The sequence below is a fragment of the Sinocyclocheilus anshuiensis genome, unplaced genomic scaffold (genome assembly GCF_001515605.1).
Source record: "Sinocyclocheilus anshuiensis isolate Anshui unplaced genomic scaffold, SAMN03320099.WGS_v1.1 scaffold1054, whole genome shotgun sequence".
In the NCBI taxonomy this organism is placed as follows: domain Eukaryota; kingdom Metazoa; phylum Chordata; class Actinopteri; order Cypriniformes; family Cyprinidae; genus Sinocyclocheilus; species Sinocyclocheilus anshuiensis.
In genome coordinates, this window is record NW_015536544.1 from 1,037,374 (window position 1) to 1,055,167 (window position 17,794).

A 17,794-nucleotide genomic window follows, 5' to 3' on the forward strand; every position below is an offset into this window, starting at 1 on the left:
GCTTCTGTTTACAACAGTGAGCGCAAGCTAGATTCAAGTGATTATTATGTTTTGAATATGGATATTTTTCTTACAAAAACGCATCGATTCGCTACAGAAGGCCTTTGTTCACCCCCCGGAGCCGTGTTTTTTTATGGATGGGCGCTTTTTATTTCACTTCTTTGGGACTGAAGCACTGCAACACCCGCTGACTGCAATGATAGAGCTTGGAATAGCCAGGACAATTTGAACGGACTCGGGTGAAGTTTGAGCTCATCCGCGCATCTCTACACTACATGACCTGGGTCACCAGTAGCAAACAATGGAGCGTGCTCTGCTGGACAAATTAAGTAATTACACCATTCAGAAGCGTTTAATCTGCATTATATGTTCTGTAAAAAAAAATTTTCATATCGGCGGCATATTCGCAGATACCGATATATCGGCGACAGGCTCATATTGGCTGATAATATCGGCTAAATGATATATCGGTTGGGCTCTACTCCTATGGTTATTTATTGATTTATTTATGATAAAGAAAATGAGATGCCACTGATAGATCTTCAGTTAACTCTTGTTTTTTTCTCTTTTCTATTCTCAGCTGAACAAGCAGCAGTTGCAGGTGGTAAAGGAGCGTTTCCAGGCCTTCCTGAAAGGAGAGATGCAGATCGTCGCAGATGAGGCTTTCTGCAACGCCGTGCGCAGTTACTATGAGGCAAGACTCTGATTTTCATTTCTATATCCAATAGACTTTCAAAGTGTTTGGCCATTAGGATGTGGCCAAAATGTCTACAGCTGAAGTGACCTTATTGTCATTAGTCAAAAATTGTTTTATATACACTGTAAAAAACATTGTCGAAGTTGGAATTAAAACAAAGATTATTTGAGTGTTTTACAAAAAAATACTATTTACGTCCTTTTACTTAAATTTAATTCAACGTGTTGCCATTTCTGTCAAATGCTCACTTTAGGAACTTTTTGGAAGTAGTAGCTCCTCCAGGTACTTTTCACCAACTATTGAATATTAACAAAGAAAAAATAAAAATAAAAAATAACATCATGCACAATGTAAAATCTGTCAATTTAGTTTTTAATGGTGAGATTATAAATGGTGCCTAAAGGAAAGTTTTAAAAGAGTAAAATTCTTTAGTGTCTCTCTTCTCTTTGCTGTTGAACCGACGAACAAAAATCCCAGATCCAAGAAGAAACACCTGGAGCTTTGTGCTTTGGTCAGCTGATAAATTATTGAAAATTGATAGACTGAATTCTTTGTGTGGAAGTGGGCTTTCTTCAATTGCTTTACCTACCTCCACACTGTTTTTTCCCTTTCACATACTCACTTTTTTATGTTTATTCATGTCTTTCATGTTCATTTAATGGTACGATGAGGCATGCAACATTTCCAGAGAATAATGAACTGGCAAAACAGATGGTCATCAAACAACCCTTTCGAATCAGTGTTTTTACCTTTTCACATCTTACATTATCAGTCACCCTCTTTCTTACTTTCATCACTTTCTCGCTCTCTTAATTTCTTTTTCTTTTAGAACAGGACATGCCTATCAAGTCCTAATAGGATCATCATATCATATCAGTTGGCTCTCCGCTCTATTAATTGCACTGGATGGGAAGCAGCTCTTTGAAGTTGGGTCTGATAGTCGCTCATGCACATGTGGAGGACTCTGGGTTGGCTGATCAAAGTTCCATATTGTCATTCACTGGCCATCGTGCACATATCAAAGCATCTCTTTGGGTTCTATGGGGGATTTTTGTAGCATACGCCAAAGTGTGCCACCAGGGACTCGTTGACACTATAGGAGTTTTGATTGTGGTTCTACAGTGTTGTCAATCATTGTTTAGAAGATAAAGAGGAGCAATAAATGTCTGATAGGTAGGCCTGTCACAATTACAACTTTTTGTTGTGCGATATATTGCCCCAGAAATAATTGCGATAAGTGATATTATTGTCATTTTAAAGACCATTTTATGCCACTGAATATATAATCATAATGTAACAGCATAATAATGCAAGAAGGCCTACACACTTCCAAATGACAACAAACTTTTAATTTTTAAGAATATTTAGATCATGGAAATTAAGTATCAAAATATTAGATGCCTTAAAAAACTTGAATAAATAAACATTTTTTAACAATTTTTTCCATCTACAGATTTTTCCCTGGCCTTCTATTCTCGAAGCATTTTTTAAATTTGAACTAGCACCTCATGACTACACCACGTTATGTACGAGAAGCTGCAAAAGACGCTGGCGCAAGTGGAATGTAAAAAACACGGTGACATTAATTTTTAAGTAAATATAATGGGCGATATATTGCGTCACCAAAAATGATTGAGGTCATGTACATATATTGCGCGATAAGTCGATATATTGATTATTGCGACAGGCCTAGTAGTCAACTACTTGGTTAGTTTATCACTAGTTTCGTTGCATTCTAGTTTTATCACATTGCATCACTTTCAGTGCAAAAAAGTAAAAATGTGTATTCATGCCACCTGTATGGATTGCACAGGTGTCTGCACATGTTTTCAGCAGTCTTGATTCCAGAAGTATTTTTTTTCCCATAGGGATTTAAAAAAAAAAGTCTTTGTTAATGAGTTATAAGCTATGAACCAAACCAACCACCTATGAGGTGAATCACAACATTGCAAACTTTGATTTGAAGCAAAAATGTATTTGAAAATTGGACAAAAAGTATAAGACTCAATGTTTACTTTACTAAAACCCCATGAAGCATTGTGAAGAACATGAAGAAAAAAAAGATGAACAAATATAAAACTTTATTTAAAGATATTAATTATCTATATAGAAAAAGAATGCAAGTTTTTTTTTTTCAAAATATTTACAAATATTTAATTGGTTTGAAGGCGTAGGGAAATTCTGCTAATTTTTTTTTTTTTTACAGTGCTTCATGGGAGTTGGTGGGCCACTAACTTGTTCTTTTGATGTGACATTTGTTTCTTTTGATTCACTGATTGCTGGAGATTTCTTTGCAGAATCATGGGTAATATAGTTTTCACCAGGAATTCTGGTGTTAAACACGATTAAAATAAAATAATGCAGGCTGATTTTTTCAACAAAAGCATATACCATTGATTAACACAGTAGGTCTGTCTTTTTAAAAGTTAATAAGTTAATGTTAAAAATAATTGCCTATTGAGAATGTTTTTCCCCAGAACCTGACTGTTAAAGTCTATTGTATGAGGAACTCATTACATATAACTTCCTGAAAGCTGTTGTACACTTTTCAAGTAGTGCACTTGCAGAAACCGAAACAATAGAAAAAAAGGATTCAATCTAAATTATTTGTGCTTTTTATGATACAGAACCCCAAAGCCACCCTTTACACCATATGTGTCGTTTGATTCATGTTCTTGTTCCGTATTGATTCATTTTCTTGTTCCTTATTTACAATTTTGACATGCAGAATGTAGGCGGCCACATAAATTAAAGATTAATTTTGAATGAATTAACATTTCGCCAGTGGTTGCCACATATTTCACACCTAGAAAGAAATAGTTTTATCCTTCTGAAATACAGTCATGCAGAATAAATTTTAAGAGCGCTTTATCATCTGCAGTATGAAGTCAAGGCATATAAATAAATATAGACCATCTAAACATCTTTTTCCACTTCTCGCCTTCTCGGGTCAAACTGAGTTTTGCTTTTTCCAGTCTCTTTCTCTTGAAGTTTTGGAAATGTTTGTAAGTGCTGTTCTCATTGACTGGAAATAAATGCCTTCCTCCTGTAGCGTTGGAAATGGAAATGAGGCATGTTTTAAAGGTGACTGTGAGGGAAAGGGGTTTAACTTACATGTCCAATTTTCCATTGTGTATCCATCATCTTGGCAGTAATTTTTCTCTGTTGTGTGTTTTTTTTAAACTGCTTTCATAATATTTAATAACAGGTCATGTTAATAGGTTCAAGAGACCAAGCTATATTGTCAGCCATGACTCTGTGAAAGAGATATTAATTATTAACTTATTTTAAATATGAAAATATAATATTGTAATGAATTTTAATTATTAAATGTTATTATTTTAAATGTAATTTGTATTGTATTATATCAAAAATAAGAATTTAATATATTAAAAAACACAGTTTATGTAAAATGTTATTACCGCTTGAATAAATAGTTCCTAAATAAGAAGGTATAATTCCTAAATAAATATTAAAATACCATGTTGTAATAAATTCTAAATATTACAAATGTTTAAATGTAAATTTTATTGTATCATAAATATTAAATATAAGAATTTAAGATGTTATTTTTTGGTAAAACATTATTACTGCTAGACGATATAATTCCTAACATGTAAACCTATGGTTAAGGTTAATAGCAGCTAAGTTTAACTGGTGTTTGGTGTCATAGTAACTAGCTGATATTATATTAAAAATGTTACATTGTCTATTTTTGCACATAAGGAACTTTGCACTGATCAGCATCCAGGACCACAAATATCCATTTTATAATTTTTTAATTATTCCAGATAAATTTCCTGTAACCTTAAAAATTTGATAATAAATTATAGTGTTGTCAAATCAAATCAGTTTTTAATAATTATATAATGATATAATAAATTATGTGTAAGTTGGTTGTTTTTGTGAATTTGATCATTTAAGATTCTGATGACACTATATGTTATTGATATCAGACATCTCGCTTTATTTGCATTTGGGCATTAGCTATTTGGTGCACGCGTAAACAATAGCAAATGAACATTTTCAGTTTATCAGATCGTCAATATTTTATCAACATTTAATAACATTTAATAACTGAATAAGCAAATGCATAATTTTGCCATTTATTTAAGTACCGAGCTACTATAATATTATGCCCGTTTTCTTCTGTGTTTAATATTTTAATAGTCAATACTTCAGTGTGAGTGGACTGGGCTCAAATTAAGGCATTTGGTTATTCTTTAATTCAGCTCTCTGAAATGCTTTTGCGAACTTTACTGAAGCAGCAGAATACAGCACTCATTCACAATCAATTACCGTAACCCCTGTCTATTGCCAAGCAGGACTGAGGTCAACTCTGAAGATCTCATACATCACACACACACACACAGACTACAGCTTTTTATGAGGACAGGCCAGGTTACCAAGCAACCTACCTCTTAAAGGTGACATATCATGAAAATCTGACTTTTCCAGGAGACAAGAGAGCAGTGGATTTATTGATGTATTTAGGCTACTGTATATTGCTGCTGCCACACAGATCTAAAATAAACAAGCGATTTATTTCCCAGCTGTTTACCTTCACAGACATAACGGACTGTTTTTGTAACTCGTGTGTTTTTAACGTAAACTTGTGTGTGAATGAGAACTTAGATTAGTACTCACATGTTGTGACAGCCGCTTTCTGTCCGGGTGCTTCGGATGTGTGCGCTCAGAAAACCTTGTATCTGAAGTTTAAACTCATATGGTTTAAAACGCATGATTTCAGCGCGATAAACATGATAATCAGAACCAAAACAGATGCTTTTTAGCAGATGCGAGCTGTAAAGGCGCAGCTCTATTCTGGAAAAGGGGGCGGGGAGCGCCAGCAGCTCATTTGCATTTAAAGACACAGGCCTGAAAAAACGCTTGTTTCTGCTTCCACTCAAAATAGGCATTTTCAAAATTATATAATAAATGATCCGTGGAGTATTTTGAGCTGAAACTTCACACACACATTCTGGGGACACCAGAGACTTATATTACATATTGTACAGAAGGGGCATAATATGTCACCTTTAAGCAACCAATCTTAAGAGCTTTCACACAAACATGTGTTTAAATATGAGAGTGATTCCGCTGAATTATTGTTTCGTGTGTGTGGAAAACTGGATCATGAAGGGTCACTTGTTTTGTGAGGTGACCAGTACAGTAAAACTCTAATAAAATACTCAAAAGAGGATCTACACTCTTTCTTCAGAGTGATTAAAATGCAGTTTCTGACACAAAAATAGCTCTCATCTTCACGGTGTAGTCATAACTCTCATTAGCGCGTCAGTCAAGCAGGAGCTGCCTGCCACTGTTTTCATTGATTATGACAGAATTATGACAGAATGTGCTGTGAATTAAAGATTTAGGATTAGTCCCTGCCGATATATATATCATACACACACACGTAGATATAGAATTTATTTATTTATTTTATTATAAACTGATAAGCCAATTGTAAACAAGACCAGTCTACCATAAGACAGGCTTGTAAGAATAAATGCAAAAATTAATTACAAAAAATGTTGAATAAATAAATGTCAGTTTTTATATAGGGTAATAAACACAATGTGGGACTAAACAAATATAAAAATAAATGAACACACAAATAAAACAAAATAATGTAAAAACAAATAAAGGAAAAATGTAATACAAAAATAAATATAGGACAAAATGTAATTGTATTTGTTGTTTGTTTTATCCAGTCATTTATTTTCCTGTTATTACATTAATTTATGTGTTTATTTACTTGTTTTTTTATTTCTGCAGGTTTGGGCCTCTCTCACTCCCCCCACATACTATGATGACAAAAAAATTTTTTTCTGTATATTTATTTAAGAATTTATTTTCCTTCGGAATTCAGGCCTAAGTCTGAGAATACATGGAATATTCTGTTGTTTTTAATTTTTTAATACATCCTTTTTTTGTATGTCTAACATATTTCCTCCAGCCTGTTTACTATTTCCCACAATCTTCCATCTCCCTTAACAACCTGCATTTGCAGATGCTGCATGTTGTTTGTGTTTGATAAAGGACTGATAAGAAGCTGTTCAGTGCTTGCTTTTTCCAAGTTAAGCTGCTCTGTACACGCACTAAGCTCCGAAACGCAGTGATTCAGAACACACTTCCTTTTATTACACTCTGAGGACCTGTCAAATCAACTTCAATTATAATAATAGAGCTATTGTGTGTGAACAGAAGAGCTGGCATTTTCCTCCTCTGTCCTCAGCCTTTGCCATTGATTGACTATTGCAGCTTTTCATTGTGCACGGCATCAATATGTTGCCCATAGACTTATTTTGATCAATAATGACATCAACCTTCCCATTACTGCCGAAAAAAAATTAAAATTCATGATTTGGCACCGAATGGGTGGTGGAAGCCTGACTGTTAAAGTTCAGGGTTGGTCACATAATAATTATAGGTGAGATTTCTGGGAGCGGTGACCTGTGAAAAAAAGATTGTTGGGCCCTTTGGTGAGACATTTGACCTCAGGTCACCTCTCAGAGCAGGCATTTCTATTACTATTGATTAAATTTGTTTTGCAGATTCAAACAAACCCTTAAAACTAATCTAAGCTTGCATTTTTGGGCATATCGCTGTTCCATTGGCGCTTCAGATTTGAATGATACATCAAATCATACGGCTTGTTGAAGAAAGGTGTGCTATTACTTTCCACCTTTGAGGAGAGGTGTGCTATTACTTTTCTTTCAATAATATAAAACTCTATTTTGACTGATTGTCTGACTGATAAATGACAAGTAGCCAAGTTTTATTGACTTGGATGCTTATTGGAAATAACATTCGCTGGGTGAAATTTGTTAAAAAGGAGATGGGTTCCGTTTTTGTATCATTGATGTCACTGATTCAGAAATTATTTGGGCAATAAGAGCCCTTGTGGCTTGATGGAATCAGTTTCACATAACGAAAAATAATGTTGAAGTAATCTTCAATTCGCAAGCACAGTTCAGTCCAAATGGATTTAGAGATTCAAACAGCACTCTCAGCTCTAAGAAGAGGCTCTAAACCATGATTAATCTGGCTATATCTAGTCTGAACCACTCGCACCAGCTGACTAACAATCTAATAGCCAGACCTTTGACTAAACTAGCGTCCGGTGCATATTGCAGCTTATTCTGGCCAAGAACAGGCCCACTTAAACAGGAAGCGCCAGCTGACTGACATGTAAAGTGGTCAGTCATGGTTTGTTTTGATTTGACATGTTGTTTAAAGGTAATTCACTACTGAAGCCTGTTTCTGCCATGGAGTAAAACAAAAAAGGTAATTGCAACCTTTAATCTCACAATTACTTTTTTTTTAAATCTCACAATTAAGAACTTTTTTGATCGCAATTCTAAACTCAGAATTGCAAGATATAAGCTTGCAGTTCTAAGAAAAAATGTCAGAATTGTAAGAAATAAGCTTTTCTCAGAAAACTCAGAAAAAGTTTTTGTTTCTGCCACAGAATAAAAAAAGGTAGCCTAATTGTTAGTTTATATCTCAACATTCTGACTTTTCTTCGCAGAATTGAGTTTTTAATCTCACAATAGCAAGTTGATGTCTGACTTTTTTTCTCAAAATTGCCAGTTTATATCTAGCAATGCTGCGTGTCGCAAAATTCTGTCTTTTTTCAAGAGATCAACTCAGAATTCTGGCTGACTTTCTAGCAATTCTGAGGTTAGAACTGCTAGAAAAAAATTAGAATTGTGTGGTGGAAAAATTTATAATTGAAAAAAACTTAAATATAAACAGAGTTGCGAGACTCTTGTCTATATACAGTATATATATTCTACAGCTTTCCAGGTCATAGAATTACTTTGCAGTTCAGTTTTGTGTGCAGCAGGTCAGAGGACAGACATATACACGGTGGAGCTGAAGAAGAATACACACACCTAAAGCATTTCACCACATCCTCTGCAGCTTCGCACAATGAGAAAGCCATTGTGGCATTAGAAGGCTATCCGAAAGGTCAGGAGAAACTGGGGGCCAGATATGGATAAAGAGGTGGAAATCAAATCCTGGGGTGCATTATTCGCCGTATGACCTTTTACTTTAATTTTACCAAGAGTTGTGCAGTTTTGCATAAGTTAAGACGCCTGTATTCTTCAGGCGCCCCAGTAGTGTTTAATTGGCATTCCTAAATGGTTGGCTTAATTGCGTTTTCTCTCATTTCACTCCTGAAGCGGTGATTTAAATTTAAATTGGACATGGTAATCACATCAATTAAAAAACGAACTTAAAATCACCATGGCCTTGAAAAAGAAATTGTATCAAATAAATTTGAACACTTCTTCAAAGAATAAAGGTTCCATCAGTTCATTGTACACTTTGTTTTAAATGCTTTTGGGTCCATTCAGGCTAACTTGTCCACATCAGAGCCCACCACCAACAGTAATAAAATGCCTCCATAAGTTCAACCTTCAGCCTCCCTCTATTGTTCAATAGCCAATCATGCCGAGCAAAAGCTGTATACGGGTCCTCGCAGGTTAGATCGCTTATTTTCTCAGTGCTGTTTATGAAAATGATTTCAGCTGTGCTCGATGAGGGCAGACTGGGCAGGAAACTAGAGTTAAAAGGCTGTAGGATTTGCTGTATTGTAGTGATTAGGTAATGAAGTCAGCCCTCTTGCCATATAGACAGGCTGTCTGAGTCGCCTGAAGGCCGTAACCGGTAGTTATGAGTTGTTATGATAAAATAAGACCCATTTTATGGATGGCTGATTGTGTAATGCGGCACAGTGGTCTGTAATTTTTGTGCTTGTGTCGTAAAGAAATCCTGCACCCCTTGGCCCGAATGTATAATCCACCTCATAAATGCAATCATAATTTAACAGCATTTTAATTAGGATAATGTTGTGTAATATTAGTCTGGCTTTTAAACTGAATTATAGGTTACACTTTACAAGAAGTTTCAATTTGTTAACTTTAGTTAATGCATTAGATAACGTGAACATTTTGTGCTTTTTTTATTTATCTAAATTAATTTAAAAATGATTTTGTTAGCTACTGTATTAACTAATGTTTACTTATTGAACCTTATTGTTGTGTTAAAGTGTGAAATAGTACCTAAAACATTAATAATCATATATTTTTTAGAAATTTTACATCATGGGATTTCAAGAGAAAATAATGATTGAGAACAAAAGAAAACGGTTTAATTTAACCGTTTGTGCCGCAGAGATGTAGTCATAATATGTCATTTAAAAGACATTATTTTACATACTTCAATGGGTAAAGTCGACATTAAACTGAAAAAATTTACTCTGTTTATTTATTTCTTATATTCTTGATCCTATTTGTAGAGGTACATGTTTGTCCAAAGAAATGACTTTTTAATGTCTTGATTCACTTGGAAATATGTCACATTAAGCTGTGGTTACATTAGCAAAATATCTGTGAAATTTTGTGGGCATGAAAGGTCCATTATCTATTGTCAGTATCATAGAGATGTATGAAACACAACTCAGACAGAAATTATTTTCAAACAAAGCAGCTTTTCTGTTGGTTAATGTGACTATATGACTATATTTCAAATTCACAGAACAATTGAAAATATGACGACACCTTTATGAAAAAAACATTGTGGATAACATTTCATGTTAATAGTGAAATTGTAGGATTTCTAGCAAAAGGTTATGAATAGAATACCCGAAAAAATTTCCTTCAGCCAATAAAATCATTATGAATGCAAGAAATAAAGATTTTACACAACCGCACCAAAATGAAGCACATCTGTGGTTGATTTATCATTGTGTTTGAATTTTGCTCTTCACATTTTGACCAGTCCCTCTGCTTCCGACTTTTTCATCAGTCTTACAGAGTGTCTTGAGGAATCAACAAGGCTTTTCCTTTAAACACATTCCTAACACAAACACACAAGACAATAGACAAGAGTCCCAATGTGTTTGTTTTGTTACGAGTTGTTTGCCCTTTAGCCAGGGCAGAATAATTTCTCTACACATTCAGCCCGAGGTTGTCATGATCTGCTTTTTTTTTTAGTTTCTTTGCCCCCCTCCACATTCTCAAGCTCTCTCTCCCTCAATCTCACATTTGTTTCTTACTCTTTTCCCATGTGTTTACCACCCTGTGGTTCTCAATTGGATTACTGTTTGACAGCATTGCAAACAGAATAGCTGCAGGCGCCGACTTTGAAGGCTGTCAGAGCCATGAGTATAGTTTTTTTGCCCTCTTTCGTTCTCTCATTCCCATTCTACATTTCCTTCTGACGCTCATTTGCACTGTTGCTCCGCTTGTTTCCTTCAAAACTAATGAAAAACTCCCTACACCCCCCCCCTCTACTTCTCTGTCTTTCTCTTTTTGGCTCTAGATTCATACATTACTTCATCAGTTTGTCACAGAAGACACTGAAAAGATACTCTGAATAAACTCAATATACTGTAGGTCTGTTTAGTATTATGGGGTTTGACTAGAGAGGATCCAGTTATAGAGTTGACTCTGACTGGTCGTATGTCCAGACATGATCCTGTACCGCTCATTACCTCCAGTCCCTCTCATTTGGTCCCTTATTTCTTTTTCTCCTCAACTTTCCAGAGTGGTGGTGTGTTGCCAAACTGTCATTAGGTCCCTTTCTGTTGCCAATGGAAACTTGCACTATACGTCTTCGAAACAGCATCAAGGTGATTCCCCCATCATATTTTTTTTTCTCATAGAACGATTGAGGCTGAAAAAGAAGCAGGGTTTCACCTCGCCACGCACTTTATTTATGTTTTGGCATGGGAGAGAGTTGCGTTAGTCATCCATATCCTGTGTTAGAGATCAATACTCTTATATGAGCTCATTTTTAAAGTCTAGTGAGCTGCCTTGCTGTCTGCTGCATGTATAGATGAAGGAACCTGTAAATGGTTGATTTGGAACATTCCAATCAGTGTTAATTTTGACAGCAAATTTTTTATTTAGTTTTAGTCATAGTCTTTTGACTAAAATGCCATTTAGTTTTAGTCATATGTTAGTCATCTGAATCGTTTTTAGTTTTAGTCTAGTTTTAGTCGACTAAATATAATACGATTTTAGTCGACTAAATTTACAGTAAATTTAGTCGGCTAAAATCGAATGGGTTTAGTTACAGTGTAATGCATTTATTAATTATTTCTCAAAACTGCGATTTAACTGCGGTGACACACAACATGCCTTTATGTTAAAATTAAATAAAACCACTTCTCATAAAGAACAAGAACATAGTCTTCTTTTTAATGAAATACCAATGGTTATAATAGCCTAATTATGCATTCTTAATAGCAACTTGTTTACCATATTCTTCGTTCTTTCAAGCAGACATATTTATTTCTATAAATAAATTTAGATTAATCTTTAGGGCTGCTAAAGTTTTTCAGTCAAGAGCAGTGAGTGATTTTCTGTCTTTCTGTTGTTGCTAGATTAACATCAGTGACAGTGACAATAGCAACTAAATTAGGCTGCTGTCCCTTTAAAACCGAATGCACAGCTGCAATGGATGCAATGTACACACGTTCTCCAGGCCCAGACTGACCATCGGGAGCACCGGGAGAATTCCCGGTGGCCTGGCGGCTGATTTGGCCCGCTGCCAATAGAGATATTGGGGAAAAATTAAGGAAAGGGAAGTGAAGGTGCAGTGCAAGAGTGAACCTTTAATTATTTTCCACTGCCCCAGACTAAGGATTTAGACCTTTTTTATGTGATGGCCATACAAATAATAGGGTTGTCTGGTTTCAAAAATTGTTGTGGACGTATAGGCTATATACAGGAAATAAGGGGCCAAAATTGCAGCTTTTGGGGTACAACAGCTTGTCACTGGAACAGGACCCTTAAAAGGACATCTTTGTTCCTTTTTTTACCCCTAGGCCTACAAATTATTACCTTAAGGGTACAAATTACTACTTTTAAGGTACTAATATGTATGGTGTACGTGCTTCAGGTGTGAGTAAGACAGCAAGACAAGACGGCAAAGAGTTGTTTTGTGCAACTTATTGCACTTAATAAGCAACGTTTTGCAACGTTTTGATTTAAGAAGCCTATTATTAAAATGATTCAGATATCGCACGCCATTGTGTTATGCATATCGCCATATTTACATTTGCGATTTTTCGATAATTTCGATATATTGTGCAGCCCTACTTGTCACAGTGCATTCTGGGATGTTATGCTTCACAATTTGGCTAAGGGCAAAAATAAACTATAAAAATAATTATAAAAGTGATTTTAAAAATCTATTTTTAAAAATGTATTTTCTATTCTTGTCAAATATTATTTATTGTTCCTTTTAATACAAATTTTAAAAGATGAATTAAATAAAGAATTTTAAATATGGTTATGTATTCACTTATTTGAAAAAAGTGATTCTTTTATTTTTATTCGTTCATATTAATGATGCTTTACTTAAGAAAATGTTTTAATTCATTCATTTAAATGTGTATTTATGACTTTTGAAGTTTGACTTTCATTGTTTGGACAAAAACAGCTGAAACACCCTTAAATATGTTTGTTCCACCAAACAAAAAGTCAAACAGGTTTGGAAACGACATGAGGATGAGTGAATAATAACACTTTAAAGTTGTCACTTTAAGGGTGTCTATAGGGTTGTTGCCTACCTTTTGGAACCCTAAAAATGCTCATGATGCTTTCTAGGTAGACTACACAGGTTAGCAGAGCAATAATGTGAGAATAAACATGGTATTGGAAACACAGCTAAAAAATAATTGTTAACATTAATGCCTGTTAAATCACCTCTCAAAAATGAAAATGTTTGTCATTGCTAAACCTTTTCTGTTAATGAATCATCACCCTCCAGAAGTGTCTCTCACACGCTCATAATCTCTCCCTCCATGTGTTTATTATCACAGACACGCTGCCCCCTATGGAGTCAAATATGCCAATATACTGTAATCTCCCAGTCGTTCTTCATAACCTGCTCCTACTGTTAGCATGGCTGCTCGGCCATGATTCCTGTGCTAATCTACAATCTTTCTTACGACGTTCTCCCTCATTCTTCTGCCAGGATTAATTCCTCATATTAGCTTTAATTACACAAATGGCTCTGTATCTTATTAATCTCTTCACTGCAGACGGAGCACAGCTCTGCACACTGTTGGTTATAAATAATTGAATGAGATTTTAAACCGCCAGTTAAGTCAAGCAGCAGGGAGAGGGGAAATCCCTTGGTGGCCGATTCATTAGTAATAATGTTTGACATTTTCACCACCACAAAATGGAGGCTTTGGACACCATTGGGTAGTTGCAACTGTCTGTTGAGGGATATGTCATATAAGTGCTTGCGATCTACTGTACAAATCATACAGGTGGTACAGGTTAGACAGCTGCGTATGAGGGAGGTAAGGAATTAAACTGTCTGAAACACTGAGTTTGCTATCTAGATTTCCTGCATTTAAAGTAGCACCAAGTGCCCAAGGTCCTTTTTAGGTTTTGCCTGTCAGTCAACATGAATTTAGCATTTATTTTCCTGCAAATCATTGAATAGGGAATTTATTGGGTATCACTGTAACTTATACTAAAGCACGGGGACTTGAACAGCCTTGAATTTCTTACTGCTTTAATAAAACGGTTATGTTTTAATATTATAAACATATATTTATTAGAACATTATTAAATATTCAAGTAAAATATCAAAAAATAATAAATAGTGAAATTAATTTAAAAAAAGCATTGTCTTTTGAAATAGGCAAATAAATAGCCATATGTAAAATAGTTTATTTAATTAATCTTTTAAAATGTTATTAAAGTAACAAGAAATAATAAATCGCTCATAAATCAAATAAAAAAATTAATTGATTTTTTAACTCCGTTAGTAAATGGATAAATACAAGCATTTGCCAAAAAGAAAAGGATTTGGCATATAGATTTTATTTTTATATTTTTAAATTAAAGCTGCAGTCCGTAACTTTTGGCGCTCTAGTGGTTAATAAACAGAACTGCGTGCGTCTTGTGGAAGAACATTGTAGCCGGAGCTACTTCTCTCTGTTTATGTCTATGACGAATCACGCAGGTACTGGGCTACTCTGCAGCGGTACCTACCCGAACCAGTCTAAATAGTCCGAATATAAACACTTATTATAGGTGTACCGTAGTGATTCAGGACAAGTCAAAAACATGGTTTGGAAAATGGATTCATGGTTTACTCGCTTATTATATAAATTGTGTAAATTTTAAACACAAAAAAGTTACGGACTGCAGCTTTAATATTAATATTTAAATTTTAGTATTTAATATTTTATTTTTTACTTTTTTTATTAAACCTTTAATTACATTTCAAATATGAATGAAATAGATTAGTTATTTTATTATTATTCATTATATTTAGCCGAGTAGAAAATCTGCTGTTTATTTGTCAATTTAACATCGTTTATTTATTTACATTTTTATATTTGAATTAATAATTTCATTGTTATTCATATTTTAATTCACATTTATATTGTTAAATATAATTCATAATTCATATTGTTCCTCACATTAAACTGAGATTGTGACTGACATCATAACTTAATGTATTGTGTACTTTATAATAACTGGAACTCTGTATTGACTAGGGCTGGGTTTTGACACAAATTTGAAGATTCGATTCAATTCTCATTCACACGCTTTCGATTGGATTACCGATTCGATTCGATTCAACATCGATTATTTTGGATACATATCAAGTATAGTACATGCCAAATTTTCTCAAGGAAAAAAATCTCTCAACTAATCGAATCGATTCCAGAGGAATCGCAATGGATTCTGAAAATCTAAGAATCGATCCACGAATCGATTCTGCATCGATTTATCGTCCCAGCCCTATAAAATATACATTACATGAGAGTCAGTTGGTACTACATTACTATAATATTGAAGGTTAAAATTGACTGATTTGTAGGCTACAACTGCTAAAATTACACTTAATGAAGTTTTTAAAATAATAGTTACAATTACATAATAATAATTCTACTTCAATTCGTTTTTTTTTTATAAATATAAACATTTAAATGGTGGCTGTCATAAAAACTTGATGGATTTATTCAAACATAAATTGAACATTGAAGAACAGTAAAAATTATAATGACTATGTTATATGGTGCATATATTTAGCAAAATGCCCAGTGGTACACAAATCAAGTACTTGTGTAAAAGTACAGATACGTATAATAAAATATTACTCCAGTAAAAGTACTCCTTTTTCAATTTTACTCGAGTGAAAGTACAAAAGTACTCGATTTTTTTATGTACTTAAGTAAAAAAGAACGTACTGATAGATTTATTTTGCAATTTTATATAGGCTACTTAATTCAATTTTATATTAGCACATATTTTTTATAGTCCTACTGCTCAAAATACCTGGGATTTTCCCAAAATAACCACTATATGGAGTCAAGATATATTTTTGTTGTTGATATGGAATATGTTGATGAGAGTGATGTAGTAATGTTCACTGTGAAGCTTACACTGTGAAGTACCTGAGAGAAAACAGATCTGACCATCTGATTTACACCAGTAAGAAAAAAGTGTTTTAAAGCCTGTTGTTTTGCAGAACATCACAGTTATATATGACATGAGAATAAGGCCTGAAGTTAGGAAGAACATCTTAAGGAAAATATAATTATATTTTCATAATGATTTTTTTCTTCGCAAACCTTGTCTGTGGTGTAAAAACACCCCTGGCCAAATGCCCCCAGAGGGCATCACTTCCCACTTTGCTAATTACTGTAGTTACCATGTTCTGAACATCACATTAGTGATGGGAAGTTCGGTTCTTTTCCGCGAACCGGTTCTTTCGGACAGTTCGATTCAATAAACCGGTTGAAAAAACCGGTTCACCGGTTCTTTTACGCTCGACGTAATGACGTCATTGGCGATGACGTAATGGCGTTAAGTCTATCGCGGGCTTAACACATTCAAATATAAAGTCAGTAATCATAACATCAGTAAAGTACAGATACTTGAAAAATGTACTTAAGTGCAGTAACGAAGTAAAACTACTCCGTTACTGTCCACCACTGAAAATGCCCCTCTCTACAGTTTAATTTTCTATCTGACTAATGAGTTTATGGTCACCAAATATGTTTTTTTCTGAGGTGAAGTTACATGACACATTGTTTACAAGCCGTTATACTGACGTCTTTGCGTGGCTGAAACACTGATTGAGCGATTAAATGAGACTGATTGTAAAGTTGTACTCTTTCTTTTAACTTACCTTCGGATGTTTAGTCATGATTATTTTGTGCTGAAACTGGTATTAATCTGGAGGAGACGATCAGTCCACGTGCCGCTTACACACAGGACATTGAACTGAGGCGCGCAGTGCTACAGCAATCTGTCACTCCACATTAAACAGCGCTAAAATGGCATTTATTGTTTAAATACTGCAATACAATGGACAGAATTTGAAATCTGAGACTTTTTCACATTAAAAGTAACAAAGCACAAAGCTTATTGTGATTTACTGGATGGGAGGTGTGCTACAATGTTCTGTTCATTAACTGAAAGCAGGCTAGACTAATCGATTCTTGGGATTTAAGGTGCAGCAGGGGCAATGATATTACGCAGAGCCTGAAAATAGGCTTATTGGAAGTTACCTAGCGGGGGACTATATCGTTCCGTAAAAATTAGAATCGATTAGAATCGAGATATCGATATTTTTTTACCCAGCCCTAGTACTGACCAACCATAAGCCGTATGCAGAACTATCCGTTTAAAAGGCATTTCTAGAGGATCAACACTGAAATATATGTAAAATAATGCGTAGTGCCCATAATACGTAGACTAGTACAGAACATACTGTCTTGCATTTTGGTCACAGTTTTTCTTTGATCACTTTTATAGTTTTAGGCAACACTGTAAAAAAAAAAAAAAACGGAAAGTGAATGCGGGGATAATTGCATAAGGGGCTGTTTACACCTGGTCACTTCATGCGTTTTGTCTGATCAGATAGCTATCCGATCGTGAAAAGGCCAGGTGTAAATGCCCTCCTAGGCTATATTATGACTGCGCTAATGCAACACGCATCGCAGTGGATGAGTAGCTGAGTATCTCTTCAGCATTCAGCAAGGCAAACTGCCGCGAATGAAACAAAGTAATACGCAGACGGTCAAAACACAATCATCTT

General features: G+C 34.6%; 1 protein-coding gene across 4 annotated transcripts in view; it reads left to right on the plus strand.

The window, feature by feature from the left end:
- The window catches only part of cadps2 (Ca++-dependent secretion activator 2), a 189,061-nt gene that overhangs the window by 34,536 nt on the left and 136,731 nt on the right, over window positions 1-17,794 (plus strand). For all 4 annotated transcript variants that reach the window (XM_016499462.1, XM_016499466.1, XM_016499480.1 and 1 more), the window contains exon 2: window positions 581-694. In XM_016499462.1, the coding sequence (XP_016354948.1) occupies window positions 581-694 (114 nt within the window). The remainder of the gene's footprint in view (window positions 1-580; window positions 695-17,794) is intronic.